We start from the raw sequence: 15,055 nt of genomic DNA, 5'->3' as shown, positions 1-15,055 counted from the left end.
GCACAGCACATGTACAATGACCTCTTTATCAGCCCCCAAACACTCTCCCTCTGTTTCAGCTCAGCCTCTATCTCAACTGCCTGGTGTGCACACATCCATCACGCACACACGTATTACAAATTATTCAAGTGAGCGCTCTGTCTTCTGTTGGGGAGAGTTAATAGGAAGAGTGGAGGGGAGGGCAGACAGAGAGGCAGAGTGTTAGAAGAGAGACAGGAGGGGGTGCAGATGAACAGAAGAGCTGCTGTAAAGTGCTCTTATTAGTGGGAGTAATTATACTGCAGTGGTGAAGGCGCTGAATGCACACTGGCCACCTTCCACCACTTTGCTAGCCCGTCAACTCGAGGGCCACGGTGGGAAGAGATGGAAGGAGGGGGAGGAGAGAAGGTGATGAGCTCAGCCTGATGAGAGTGAGATAATAAAGAGAAATGAAGTCTGCTTTTATCTGTCTTCTTTATCATTCCCTCTCTGGCTCTTGAAGACAAACACTGAAAGACCTGCTCAACATTTCATACAGGCCTACTCAACTGGAGACTGAACAGTGCCTTTTGGATAAACGTGGGCGAGGCCAAAAGGGACAGACACCTTCAGGAAAAGGTGCAGGAGGTGTTTTCAGTTTCACATCAGAGAGGTTGGCACATGTGGTGTCTTGAGTTTAATGAAAAATGTAGAAGTTAGATTGCACTTGGCAGTGGGAGAGGATGCCTGTGCCATGTTAACCTGCTATCAGCTGTATCTTCTGATCTATTCTGAATGCTCATAAAGAGTGTTTGTGTGTCTAAAGCTTGTGAGCGTGTGTACTGCAGTCGTGTGTGGGTGCTCATAGAGGTCACTCAGCGAAACCTGAGCACGGGTAGAAGAAATCCCAGGTCTCATATCGACCCTTCAGCACAGAATACCAGCACAGCACATATGCTGCAGCTCTCCCACTGTTTCATCTCCACTTCTTTCTCTTTCTCTCTGTCATTGTATCGTGTAATTGATGCTTGCTGACAGCTGGATATGAGCAGGGCATTTAGGGATTTTAAAATACCCCAGTCACATCTTCACTAAAGCAGCCGTAAGCTTGAGAAAAACAGCCAGAGAGTATTTAGAAATGGCTGCATGTAAAATGAACCAAAAATGCACAGACAGGATGAGAATCACAGTGAGGCAACTTGTTGTTTGCTGCAGAGGACGTATCTGTATCTAAGCACAGTCATCAAAGACCACCATGGAAGCCTGGAAACACCATCACGCCACATGTGACTGCAGCCGTTACCCGCAGGCCCACTGGTGCTGTTTAACAGGGCTCTCCTTTCATAAGGTCCCTTATGCCATCTTTCTGATCTTCACCATTACCGCTGCTGTGGTGCCATCGTACGTGATGAGGCAGGTCAAAGTTGAGCTGCCTGGGTGGGCGCTAGATGGGCAGGAAAAGGCCGTATTATGGCCAACAAACATCCGATATTTAATGATTATCTCGTGGGTGTTAAAGGTTGTATTTACTGTATGCATGTAGTCAAGTCTGAAGTAGAGCCCACATTTTCTATGGTCTTGTTTGTGTTCAGAATCGCCTTGGTAGTGATTTATGGATAAAAAGCTAAGCGTCACACCTCTGATGGTGTTTTAAACCCTTCTTCCACCTCATCTACCTTTCCAGGCCTTATCTTTGTACACACCCTCCATTTATTTTCAGTGCCATTACACTCAATTAAAATTGGAATGTAAACCATGTGGCTGTCCAAGTGTTGACAGACTTTTAGCTCTGTTAACATAACAGATCCTAATACAAGCAATGAAACCTCAAGCAAGTTGGTTTCCAGCCAGGCTTATTTCAGCTGATTTATACAAAAAGTTCTCATGAAGATGTTCATTTCAAAATGATAATGGGAAAACGAGACTGATCAAAACCCCTGCAGCAGCCATTGCTCTTCCTATTAGGAGCTTAGTCAGAAGCATTTATTCATCCCACCACTGAAGTGTTTCAAGGAAGGAGAGGAACACTGCACAGGAACCATTATCACAACTTTCTTCTGAAGATTCTGAAGATTTTTATCCAGAATATTTAGACCAGTGCCACCCAAGGAAAGATGAGGTCAGGTTCATGCTCTGCCTGATCGAAGGGAATTCACAGCTTCCTATAGTACAAGCTGCTTTTACTCTTGGACACAAGGAGCCTGACTGTTTGGTGGGCGAGCAGATTATTGATCGTCTCCGTGTTGACACTGCAGAAGTCTTTGACCTTTTTATACTAAAACTTTCAACTTCCAGCTGTTTGAAAGTCTGACCAGGGCCGACCTTTAACTGTGTCTGTTCCTACAGACCATGTGGAGGTCGCCCCTGGTGGCTCGTTCAAGTGTGATTGAGATATATATGATGCTTCCAACACCCATTTGAAATAACTTGAAGGCAGTGGGCTGTTCGTGGTCTGGGGCTTGTAATGTTCTCTGGTGAACGTGCTTTCATGCTAAATGCGTGGTGCGTTTCAAACAAACTCTGTTGTGTTTGCTTGCTCCGTTCAGGTCTTTTAGTTCTGATGTAGACCAAACAATAACACCCAACAGTCTGACAGCAGAAGGCTTGTTATTCTATTCTCTCACCCAAATCAGTAGGTGACTTTATAAACCTGCTGCATTCTTCTTATTTGGGTTTCTTTTCAGACACAGAAATTAAAGAACTTAACAGGAAAATGTATGATGTTTTGGCTTTTCGTCCAAAATCAGATGAGAATTTGTCTTTGAAGTATCACAACAGTAGAGTTTGCAGTCTTGTGGCTGGTCAGATCAAATTTACTTGTTTAAAAAACAAAACTTACTTGAGGCCCAACACTTCTTCTAAATTGTGTCAGTGCCATTTTTCTGGACTGCGCCCAGAAATGATCAGTGTTCACATCTTTCCAAACCAAATACGCTTAGGGGCAAAAAACAAACCACGGTTCAAATCATCTGAAAGCCCTCCAACATAACTCTGGTTTTATTTGTGGTGAAAATGCTACAGGAACCAACTACAAGACATTGTGGTAGCAGATTTTTGATCTTGGATGTTTTAAAAAGCAAAACTTTTCATGTTACTTTATCCATCCAATGCTTGTGGGAACTGTCAAGGAACCAGTCACAGATGTTTGATGGTACTGTAATAACTATCTTCAAGGAACATCATAAAATAATGTTTGTATGCCCCTATTCTATTTTGTCAATCCACAGACCACTTTCTACTATCTAATGTCGCAGTCCATTAATCTTTATTTCTGCTTCATTACTAGTTTTCAGTTGCTATTTGACCAATAAGATCTGCTTATTATGTTAACTAATACAGTGAACATATAAGAATTCCACAGTAAATTCATTTGGTGCTCAAGGTGACCCTTGTTGGTTAACTGTCCAATGAATTATTTGTTATTAATGTTTTTTATACATATATACATTTCTGTGCAAAACTCCCTCCACTTAATTTCTTTTTTTTTTTGCTTTTTGTCTAATTTACAATCCAGTCTATCGAATGTCCATTTCCAGAGGAATGTGTTTATCCTGTAACGCCTAACTCATAGGAAATAAAACGGTGTTGTGTCGACACATAACAGACAATTTAGCAAATAACTTAAATCATTTGAATGATATCTTTAGACACTTGTCACAAAGACACATCATTTGCACTCATTTCCTCTGTTGCATCTATGTCCTGACACAGGACCTGAGAGATGCATCTGGACCTTCAGTTCCCTGAAGCCTCATCAGAAATGGTCAAATGGCAGCCAACATCCAAAGAAGAATGCCCTTCAAAAAGCCTGAAGAACTATTCCTGAAGACTACTTAAAGAAATGATAAAAAGTATCTAAAAGTGTTCAAACTGTGTTGAAGAATGAAGGTGCTCAAACCAGATATTATCTTCAACCTTATTAGAATTGTACAAACTTTGTTTTTGCCTTTTATACAGTGTTTCCATTTGTGTTTTCACATGATTCAGTAAATTGCAGCACATATTTCCTATTTTTCTCAACTCAACAAATGATGCTACAGGGACAGGCAGCGTGTTGGAAACTGATGCAAAAGGCTACTGATCAAGCGTGTGTGTGACAGACTGGTAGAGAGAATGTGTTGCAGCTACAGGTTAAAAAGTGACTTGACTGTGTAGCAGACTTACTATGACAGACAGAGTCACTGGTGGGTGTGCATAGAGCCGTCTGTGTTTCAGTGTCTTCCTCACAGATGGTGCAGGGCAGGCAGGGTTCGAGGGAGCTTTCCCGATCAGAGAAGGTATCATCCACACACTCCTCACACACAGTGTCCTGATAATGATCACAGTGAGAGTACACGCCCTGTCCCACCGGGCACACCGTGCACAGCTCGCAGCGTCCAGACACTTGACTAAAGAAGTAGTTGTAGTTGCAGACACATCTGGCATCGTTGGAGTCGGTGCAGGGCGTCGCCATCCGCATCAAGCCCACACACTGAGTGCATTGCCCGCACTGCTCTGTGTGACTGTAGTTCTCTGAGAAGGTTTCACCTGCAGACCAGAGGACAGGTTGAAGGAGACAAGGTTGTGGAGTCAGAGAGAGGAAATGTGAGATGGCGAAAAGAGTAAGAGAGGATGGAGGATAGAGAGGGAAATATGAGAAGATAAACAAGGAGATAAACAGTGAATCTAATGACATTAATCATGTTTACTGCACATTCATTAGAAGGAAGGACACATTGATCCACTGGGCTCTTAGTGATTTGTGCTCCAGGACAAGAAAGGTGCTCTTGTTGGGGAGCGAGTCAAAAGCCTGCTGTGCTCATTATGATATCGATCCCAATGTGTTTGTGCTGCGCTGAGTAAACTGTTATAATCTCAGTCATGTACAGCAAGCTCGGGAGCATCCACATGCTCGTGGTTAAGAGCTGCCCTTAGAAGTTCTCAACAGTTGGTTATTCTGCCAAAACTGCAGCATTTAAGACATTCCTGAAACAGCTCATCTTGTGCCTTTTTCAGGGTTTCCCTTTACTTTGGTGTGTTACAGCTTTTTGTAAAGGGTTTGCAGAGAAATCCACAACAAAGGGAGTTATTCTGCCTCAAAGACAGCTGCCAAATGTGTCTAATTGGAGTAAAGGCTTTTCTTCCTTTATATATCTTTATAATCATCTAACATATTTGCATAATGCCTGCCTCGTCGCACAGCTGACCAGTCATAGCAGCTTTCAGTAGATCTGACAAGTGAAATTATGAGCTAGTAAATGAGTATAACATGGACACTTTGATGAGTCATGTGCAAAATATATATGTTTTTATAATATAATCTCCATAATGTAATTCAGAACACGGAGTAAAAGGTTTATTAAGGAGGAGTAACATCATCAAACTGTTCTTGCTTATGATGAGTTAACATGTAAAACAAGTTGTCTTTGCCCATTGGCCAGCTGGGATAACGTTCTGGAGCCTGAAGAGACCACAAATCTTTAACTGTGCTTTCATTTTATATTTCTAGAGGGACATTTTTCCATGAGAGCTGAGTGAAACAAAATATTAACTTGTGCCAAAAACCGGATCACCCAATACAGTAGCAGTCATCCTCTGAGGATCGTAAATATCTTAATGAAGTTTCAGTGCACTGCACTCAGTAACCGTACTGAGATATTTCAATCTGAACCAAAGTAAACTTGCTCACACTATTGACACCAAAAACAGGTTTACAACATCCCGAAGAGTGTAGTTCTGTTAGTAGTAGCACATTGGCAGAGCTTTAACTGTGTTTGAACAAACAAAGATAAATAAATGGAGCTTGAATGTCCTTTCTTTGGTAAGATGTAAAATCTAAGTGCCTTAAAAGTCAGCCCGTGTTCAAAAGACATTCCTTCTGTGGCACAACTTCGTTCCATTACATTGATTTTTTTTTTTTCAAAGAGCAATAAAAGACCACAGCTGAGATTTGGAGAACTGTTGTCAACAGAAGAAGGTGAAAGCCATGGTGACTAATTGCCTGCAGCTTTTCAATTACTTCAGATTTGTTCTCGAGCAACATTTGGTGTCGGCAGGATTTAAGAAAGTTCATCACTGAGGAAGCGCTGACCTCAAATTAGCTTTTTCTTACATTGAGAGCTCCCCAGGGCACAGCGTATTCTATTAATATTGCATGTTCATAAAGAATTATTTTCAGATATAATTGGATGCCTGCTGAATTATGCATGTAGTAGGAGGGAGAGTGTTTGTGTGTCATCTGAGTGTGTTTTAGTGGTTGAATGAGATGCAGGTGGAGAAGAGAGGCTGACGGGGGCTGAAAAACTTACTGCTCAGATTCATTACAGAGGCAGTTTCACTGTGCTCCAAATCCCATTTTACTGTTTTGTGACATGCTTAACATGAGAGCGGTCACCTTGCAAGAGCTGCAGTTCAGACAGAAACGGCAGAAAGCGTGACGTTTTTCTCCCTGCTGCATACCGACAGCTGCAGAGGGTTGCCAGAGTGCAGCAGGAAGTTTAGTATGAAAGTTTCACAACATGAGAAAAATGCATGTTAGCAGCTTCATAAACTGTTTTAATTGATACCAGAGACGGCCTGTTTGTTTCACTTCTGATGTCATATAATGAGGCATGTATTAAGTTTACACTGTTTAAAATCTCTTCGTTGTTGAAAAACGCTTTGTTTTACAGAGACATAAATCACTGGCACTTGGTGGAACTGAATAAATAAAGCCACATGACTGGATGTGTGAGACCTTTGCACAACTCTTATCTGCCTTCCCATATGTTTCAAGTTGTGAGTTTTTCATGAGAGCTGCTCGGTGGCTGTCATGGCGAGCACCAGAGTGCTGTCAGTGTGAAAAACCCTGCAGCAAAGTCCTAACATCGCTTTTGCATTGTAAGCAGCTGTGGCAAGCAAACACTGGCACCGACTGAAGCTTAAACACTTTGTAAGTGGCAGTACAGGTAGGCGGCCGACGATGAGATGTGTCACATTATACGGGCAGACTGAGCAGATGGAGGTAATGACATGAAGACAGATAGGGACGAGGCTAAAAGATTTTCTCAAATGAATCTTGAGTATGTTTGATGTAACATAATAAGAAACAGTCTTTGAGGGTGGTCTGGTGCTCTCAGTCCAAACCTAATCTAAAAAACATAATTTAGTCATCAAAGTGTTGAGGAAGTGCTGATGAAAGACTGGTGGAAGATGGGTGAGGGGAAGTGGGGAAACAGGATGCAAAAGAGTTGCTCCTGTTTCTATCTGCAGGCGGAAAAAGAGTGACGCTGACCGAACGATGCAGCCCCAGACCAACAGCAGACCTCCAAGGTAAACGATTATTTGAATTAGTGAGCTTGAAAGCCTTTGTTTTCTTTGCTGTCAAGCTCAGCCGGTAAAGTTCCCCTCCTCATTCATTTAAATTATCCCAAAGCGGGCAGGTTTCCTCGCTAATTTGAACTCGCATGCATGAGCCCCTCTACAGATCTTGCGTGTAAACATTTATAAACGTGAACATGTGCAGAAAGTATACGACTGGCCCAGAGGAGGTGTGTGTGTCTGTCTAATTTATGCGTCAGCACTTTCATCTGAGGCTAAAAGAAGAAACTTAAAGGCCATCAAGAATTTGGCGGGGAGGACCCTCTTTAATAAAATATGACCTTCTATCTAATTGTCCCCAGTTGAGCAATGATCAGAGCTGCTTTGCGTTTAGAGTTTTCGTGTTGGGCTGTGAAGACAGTTGTTGGTAAAGGGGGATGTGTCCGTGAGTGGGGGGAATGTTGCACTTAAAATGTGCCACTTCAGCCCCCCTTCGAACACTCGTGTGTTTCGGTCCCATTAGTGTCATCAATAATGTAGCTGTTGATGGCCTTGAAACTGCTCAATGATCTTCACAATCAGCACTTTGGGTGTGAGCTTTTAGCGTCGTTGGACATATATCAGGGTCCACGTTTCAATAGAGACACCATTTTCTGTCTTCCCACCCAAACCACTGACCCGTTGCTGACTGGGGATGAATTATCAACATTTGGAGAGTTGTGTGACCGCTTTATTTACCTTTTTAAACTCAAAACATTTCAGCGTGTAATTACCGGCCCGCTTCATTAATTAAGGATGTTCCCAGAGTCATCATAAGGAAACTACAGCAGTAAAGTTGTTATTTAAAAGAAAAACATTTACTCTTGTATACGGTTCTAATCAAGGTTTTGCCTTGTCAGTGTGTAGGAATGAAAATTCCTCGGCCAGAAGACCTGGCAGTGGAAAATCTCCATTTCCCATGTCTCCATCCCTCCTGATCTGAAGTTGAGAGTGATTCTTGATGCTCCTCTTCAGGCCTAAACCAGACGTGCCTGCGATTCTACTTTCCTTCCTCCTTAAATCCCCAGTGGGCTATGTCCTATCGGCCAGCAGGGCTTCTCTTAAATTCTGCAGTGTCTCATGGAGCCTCCTTTTTCTTGGAACTTCAGACAGTTTTTAGGTCAACCTTCTCTGAAGGGTTCACTAAGTGAGGCACATCCAGTTGTCTTGTCTCCCTTGACAGCAGAGAGAAGTGGCGGAAACTGATAAATATTTCAGGGCTGCTGACGCTGGCACTCATCCCAAGTTGGGATTGGAAGACCGTGGGTTGGTGGGGAGAGGGTTAACCAACAGGAAGTGGTAAATTAGGAGGAGGTTCAAGGTAAATACAGATTTTCCAGAAAAAACAGGAAATGGTATTGTTGAATTTGACTCTTCAATTATTCATATCTGCACTTAGGAAATGGTGATTATGGCGTTAGTTTTTCTGGTAAGGTCAGTGTCTTAGCTTCTAACCTCAATACAAATCCAACTCAGGTACATTGAGATTTCAGCTGCCAGAACAAAAACAATATTCAAATATATGAAAATGCACTCGCATTGGAAATTGATTGCAACCTCCAGGGTATTTGTGCTTAATTGTTGAGTGTTTATCAGCGGTGAGTACTGTTCCTGTACTGCAGAGCATGATAATTGGTCACTGTTGGAGGCACAATAGGCTTTTCAATATGGTTTAATTAGCTGGATCAAATGAGTAAAGATGCATTGATGTAACAGTATGCATGATAGATGAGCAGATCGCGCCCTTTAGTGCCTAGCGCTCTAATACCATCTTATCCGCTAATACAGACGATGACTCATAGCAGCAGGGAGGGAGGGAGGGAGGGGTGCAGGCAGGGGGATGCTGGCGGAAAAAAGTGTGTTCAAGAGAAGAAGGGAGACACGACAGGAGTAGGTGGGATTTGCTGGTGTAGAGGAGTGTGCGATGAGGGGGGTGAAAAATTCAAATCCTCCCAGTCCTGAGGGCCAGCCCACATTATAAGAAAATGGAGCTGCAGTTTTATCATCTACGCATGATGTGTCACTGTTTCCGGCAGGAATATGACGTGCAAGACAAACTCCTGGTGACGTCAAAGCAAAGATAAAGTCCAGGCTGTGATGAAGCAGCAGCGTTTTTCTCTTCACTCTATTGAAGTAGTTTTCAACAAGCAAATCATATGTATTGTTTAATGATAGCTACCAATCATTTTGCTCACTCTATATGTATTTGTAACTATGTTGATGTAAAAGCATGAAAAGTCCACATTAATTCTCTTTGTTGTTGCACAGCAGAGCCTTTTTTTGTCAATCTCATGTCTCTTTCTTTTCAAACACAGACTTCGACAGAGTTATTTTTATGTGACGTTTGTTTGCGGTGCTTTTGTTTTACTCCATGGCACTGCCACAGTTAAGCCGTAGAGAAATGGCTCCTTGCCTCCGTACCCATTGCTGCAGCTCTTGACATACTATAGCTGAGAAATAAGACCTTCAAACACAACATTGGATCAGTTGTGCAAACAAAATCATGACTGATTACCACTAGACAAAAAGGGATTTCAGAGAGGCTGCAAGCAATTCCTCCAGAATTGAATAATTTCCTTCTTAATGACATCCAGTTGGCATTCCTGAGAACTGTTGCACAAAAAATATTTGATCTTAAAAGATAACTGCAGCGCCTATAGATGTTTCCAGAAATGATTAATGCCACCAGCTAATTCAGTGCTTTTCCCTGAGTTTAGTCCCGATGCCCCTGACTTACACGTTGGAGTTTACTTTACAAACCAACATCTGAAAGGGCAAAGATAGCTTCTAGGAAGCAAAGCAGAGAGACCTCTGATTCCAGAAGAAAACATTTGTTTGCAGCTCTGACTCCTCTTCTCTTCTTCGTGTTGTTGGGAAGTTGGCACCTCTCCCAGCTCTGGACTGTATAGGGAGTGCTAATGGTTCACAGCCTGAGCCGAGCTCCAGACGAACACATTTGGACCCACTTACAAGCATAAAACATATGAATTTCTGACATATTTCTGGGAACATTTGGTAAAGGCTAATCTTGTTTTTTTTGTAAATGAATGAATTGGATATAAATTGTTTTTATTTTGGCTTTGACAGGCTTTCTGTTTGGAATTCAGTGCCTCAGCTCAGCCAATGAATGTGTATTTATTTGTAGATAAAGATGGTGTAAGAGCAATTAATATGTGTAATGCTGGTGATGCAAGCTCTTGGTTTTGCTAGATTTGATTTTGAATGTCAGCACAGTTAATGTGTCAAACACAAGTTATGGTATTGTCTGCAAAGTTAAGTTTTTATGTTCTAGTTTAAAAAATTACTTTTACATTGATTTGATATGTTTACCTGAATCACTGTGATTTAAAAAAGAGAAAATATACATATTTAATATAAGATATATAGATTTTAACTTTAGGATTCCAGGTTAAGTTTAGGAAAACATCATGATGGTTTTGAAATAAAACCTTTTACAATATGAAATGTTAGAGGGCAGACAACTTTTACTAAGATCCGTTGGACACCCTGCACATCGAAAAGTTATGCTAAAGAGGTCAGGTGAACGTTGGAAACTTCTCTAAATGTAACTATCCTCTGTTTTAGGAATCACAAATGAGGAATGATTTAACAAAACTTTGATTCTAGATTCTAATAATCAGTTTACAAGTTTTGATTACAGTTTGTCTGAGTTATATTAACCTGTTACTTTCCCAGAACACTTGTGATAATTGCTGGAAAAAATCTGCAGCAACATGATTTGCATTTGGTATCATTTCTGCCTGACCCTGACCTGAACTTTAAAGGCTAAACAAGACTTCTAATATCAAATGTTAATATTTGGAGTTTTCACAAGCAGGCAGCTTCTCTCAGTAATGACACGTGACTGATCTATGAAGCATCAATTAATGATTTTCAAGCATCAACAGAGCTATTTGTTAGGACATGTGAACCGTGTATAGAAGACGCTTTTTACTTGCTGACAGCGCTGAGGGTAATCATTTTGTTTTACTTGCATGACTTAGTTTGATTTCAGTGAACCTGTGGAGCAAAATCATCACTTACTGTCCAAACACTGAGCGCACACAGTCTGAGTGGCGCCGCATTTCTTCACCACTCCCTCTCCAGGTGGACACTCCATGCAGCATTCGCCTCTCGTGGTGTACTGGCCAGAGTCACATTGGTCAAGCACAGCCCGCTCTGTCTTAGACGCCAACGTTAATGTCACCTGGCACAGCGGGAGAGCGGGTCAGTAAATCATAGCAGCCCGTGCAGACACTAAATCTCACACACATATAAACTCACATCACAGAAACGCTGTGACTTAAACATACAAAGCAAAACAACTTGATGAAAATTGCTGCCAGGTGTCCAGCCTGTTCCTTAAATCTAACTACTATCAGGATTCATCATAAATCATGTCGCCTCCACCCGTATTACACATACTTTGGACAAGGCTGTCGTCTGAACTACAATAATGGCCCCTCTAAACGTACATCAACTCTAATAGTAAACTTGTGATATGCTCCAGCTGAGGCAGGAACCATAAAATCACGGGTGCACGACATTCTATACATGCCCATCTTAATTACTGTCCATAGGTGAGAGCCCCTGTGAATGTCCGACTCTGCTTCATATCACGATGCACACACACACACACACACACACACACACACACACACACACACACAAACATACACTCATACTTGTACGTGTGTAATTGTGAGGACTTTCATCCCATGCATGTTTAAAGCTGTCCTTAAGCCTAAATGTTAATCCTTCTAACTCCCCAAATAGAAGTCAGAACCTCCCAAAATGTAAGGTCCAAGACTCAAGAAAGACCTCAAAAAGATAGAGGCACAAGTTTTCAGGTTTTAAGCTGGAGGACATGGCACTGTATAAACTAACCAAAACAAGAGAGCAGATTTCCCTCCCAAATTCCATAAAAGAAAACTCTTTCTTCAACCAAATCCACAGCTGAGGACTTAAAGGTATTTTTAGATCACAAGAGTCAGCTGTTTTCTTTAAGGCATGTCCTAATTTGCATATAGTAGCACCAAAATAAAGCATGTCGCAGCTGTACTGTGAATCTGCATGCCTTTATACTGGCAGATAATTGGTTTGATATAGGATTTGGTTTAAAGTGCATGCTCTATTTACTCTTCTCTCTCATCTTATATCAGTTATCATCTTCCCTCTGCCTCCCTGTCTTGTTGTATTTCCAGTCCTCTGATTTAAATGGCATGCAGCTCACTGGAAGAAGAACAGAGGGTTCCTCTGCTGGTGTGTATACAACAAAGTTAAATAAAAGGAATTCATTTTCAAACAATTTAGAACAAAGAAAATCCTTATTCTTAATCACTCCCATGTGATGTGGTTTTTATTACGCAACAAGTAAATCCTGATTTTCACTTAATTCACATTTGCTGAGACATCATTTCAGACTGTTCTGCCTTTCTCTCTCTCTGATTTGTCCCCCGTCAGCCCTCCCCTCCTGGCTGCCGCTGCTTCCATTCAGAAACAGATGAACTGAGCAGCCAGCAGCTCTTTTTCATTCTCGCTTCTCTTGCTCAATGTGTCCACCTTTCTGTCATTTCACTTTTTTCTCCCAAGGTGCATTTCTCTTTCTCATCATTTTCTTGTGGCTCTGCAACCTGTTATCTCAATATTTTCCGTGCGAATCCCAGTTGTTATTCTGAACATGTTATCAGAGTTTAAGTTGAATTTGTGTTTGGATGCAGCCCAGAACCAGAAAAAACATTCATGTCTCTGACTGCCAACTGCCTTTCCTGTGACATCTCCCTGGAATTTCACTTAGTTAAAACAGGTTCAAATTCAGTGGCAATTTTACTCAGTTGCAGCAGGAACATGCATCAAACTGTACAGTGACACAGCTGGGATGTGCTTAGTTTGTACTCTCCCCAATTTCATGGTCAATTTGACAGTTTATTTCTAAATTTAATTTGACCAAAGTGCACCCGACTGTCGCCACCCTTTACACCAGCTGTCACAACAAAGTGTCCCCTCGCATCCAGGGCTGTTCACATGATGACTGAGCCACACAGCCCAATTAGACCAGCTGCTGTGGACACCACTAGTGCTGCGAGGATGTGACCTCTGCACCGATAATCAACTTTTTTATGTTATCAGAGCCTTATGTTTCATGCAAAAACCAGGCAAATCATCCAAGCTCTGGCTGAATGCATGTTTAATTCATATATTTACTTCTCTCATGCTGCAACATGTTAATCTGTTGTTAAAAGCCCAAACATGTCAACATTACGATGAAAATGAGAAATTAATTATTTCTACTCATTAATGCGATTAAAGTTTGGATCATAGTGTCTGCCAGCAAAGTGCTCCAGACAGCAATCCCACCACCCCTGATAAGTTTTCTTCCCTGCTTTAAAACCAACCGAGAGAAATAAGTTTGCATGCATGTGTGTGAGGGGCTGAATGTGCCATCACCTGGCACCAAAAATCAGACGGTGTTTAACTACGTGAGACACCTGCATGTTTGACAGAAAGCCGCAGCATTGGTCCTTTATCAAGACAACATCACAGAAGCGGATCTTAAACAGTTTCAAACTGTCACAGAACTTTTGCAAAAAGGGATTTAAAATTCCACTAAAAACTTCAAAATCCCCTGCGGGACTATAATAGGTTTATTACCGCAACTCGGCATCAAATGTGCATCTTATTGATCCAAAGCAGAAACGTCACAGTGAAAGGAAATCTTTTTTTTTTTTTAAGAATACAATAAAAGGTGCATAAGGACACTAAATGCGAAGGAATATCTCTGCATATTGCACTGCAGACTACTTACCAACGCGCACAAAATCACCAGCGGTATTGTAGTAGTCATCCTGCTTCTTCTGCTGGAGTCTCATAGAACAGATCTTAAGCAGAGAAGGCAGCGCTATGTGGAGGAGGAGAGCCGCGCAGCAGGAGTGCTCATTTTAATTCCAGCGGCACGGATTTTTATCAATGACTCCGCACCATCGCGCTTATCCAGGACCGCTGGACACGAATCGGATGCAACTGATGGTGCAGGCTCCGAACACCGGCACTATTATACTCACCAACACACACACACACACACACTCACGCGCACACACACATACACACAAACACAGAGAGTGGGAAGAGGAGGTGGAGAAGATCGTCCTGTCCGGAGTACTGCTCAGCTGCAAGTGCACTGCGGAGGAGCCGAGAGACAAGAGGAGAGGGGGGCACGTACACCCTCCAGTTTATTACCCCTGATAGTCCTGCAGTGCATCCTTATCCAGTCTCACTTGAGGTGTGGTTCATTGCAACAGGAATGGTAATATGATTTATGGTGTCCGTTTAACCCCCCTCTGCACACTTTTTTAATCAGCTGATGTTACAGGAAATGTTCATCTTACACCACAGATTTATATTTTTCCACAGGATTGTAAAGTCATTAGTTTGTGAAAGATAATATTGAATATGACCATGAACAGATGGAAGTTTTTATTATCACAAAAGCAGAAATACCCCAGAAGTAACAAACACCAAACAACCGGAGTGAGAGGCAAAGGAGACTTAATGAGGAGGCCTAAGATGAAGAGACTTTTAATGACTTCAGAGAGTGAAAAAGTCCAGAAATTTGTCCAGATTCATCAAAATGGGAAACATAATGATCAATACAAGCTTCCACAAAGAGTTGAAAAAAATACCAGTTTGAAACACAAAACAATCAAGAGCAGATGTAAAATTACCTCAGAAACTCAAAACGTGGCATAAAAAGACACCAAGCGGACACAGAATGAACAATATG

At 41.8% G+C, this 15,055-nt stretch overlaps 1 protein-coding gene across 1 annotated transcript in view; it reads right to left on the bottom strand.

The window, feature by feature from the left end:
- ngfra (nerve growth factor receptor a (TNFR superfamily, member 16)) overlaps positions 1-14,435 on the bottom strand; it is a 29,295-nt gene extending 14,860 nt beyond the window's left edge. Inside the window, exons 1-3 of the mRNA XM_075454446.1 lie at positions 14,081-14,435; positions 11,320-11,482; positions 4,123-4,485 (exon numbers count right to left, since the gene is read on the bottom strand). Of these exons, the coding sequence (XP_075310561.1) occupies positions 4,123-4,485; positions 11,320-11,482; positions 14,081-14,119 (565 nt within the window). The 5' untranslated portion in view covers positions 14,120-14,435. The remainder of the gene's footprint in view (positions 1-4,122; positions 4,486-11,319; positions 11,483-14,080) is intronic.
- Between the last annotated feature and the right edge of the window lie 620 nt (positions 14,436-15,055).

The sequence above is a fragment of the Odontesthes bonariensis genome, chromosome 21 (genome assembly GCF_027942865.1).
Source record: "Odontesthes bonariensis isolate fOdoBon6 chromosome 21, fOdoBon6.hap1, whole genome shotgun sequence".
Taxonomy (NCBI): domain Eukaryota; kingdom Metazoa; phylum Chordata; class Actinopteri; order Atheriniformes; family Atherinopsidae; genus Odontesthes; species Odontesthes bonariensis.
This window is presented reverse-complemented; position numbering and strand designations above follow the sequence as displayed.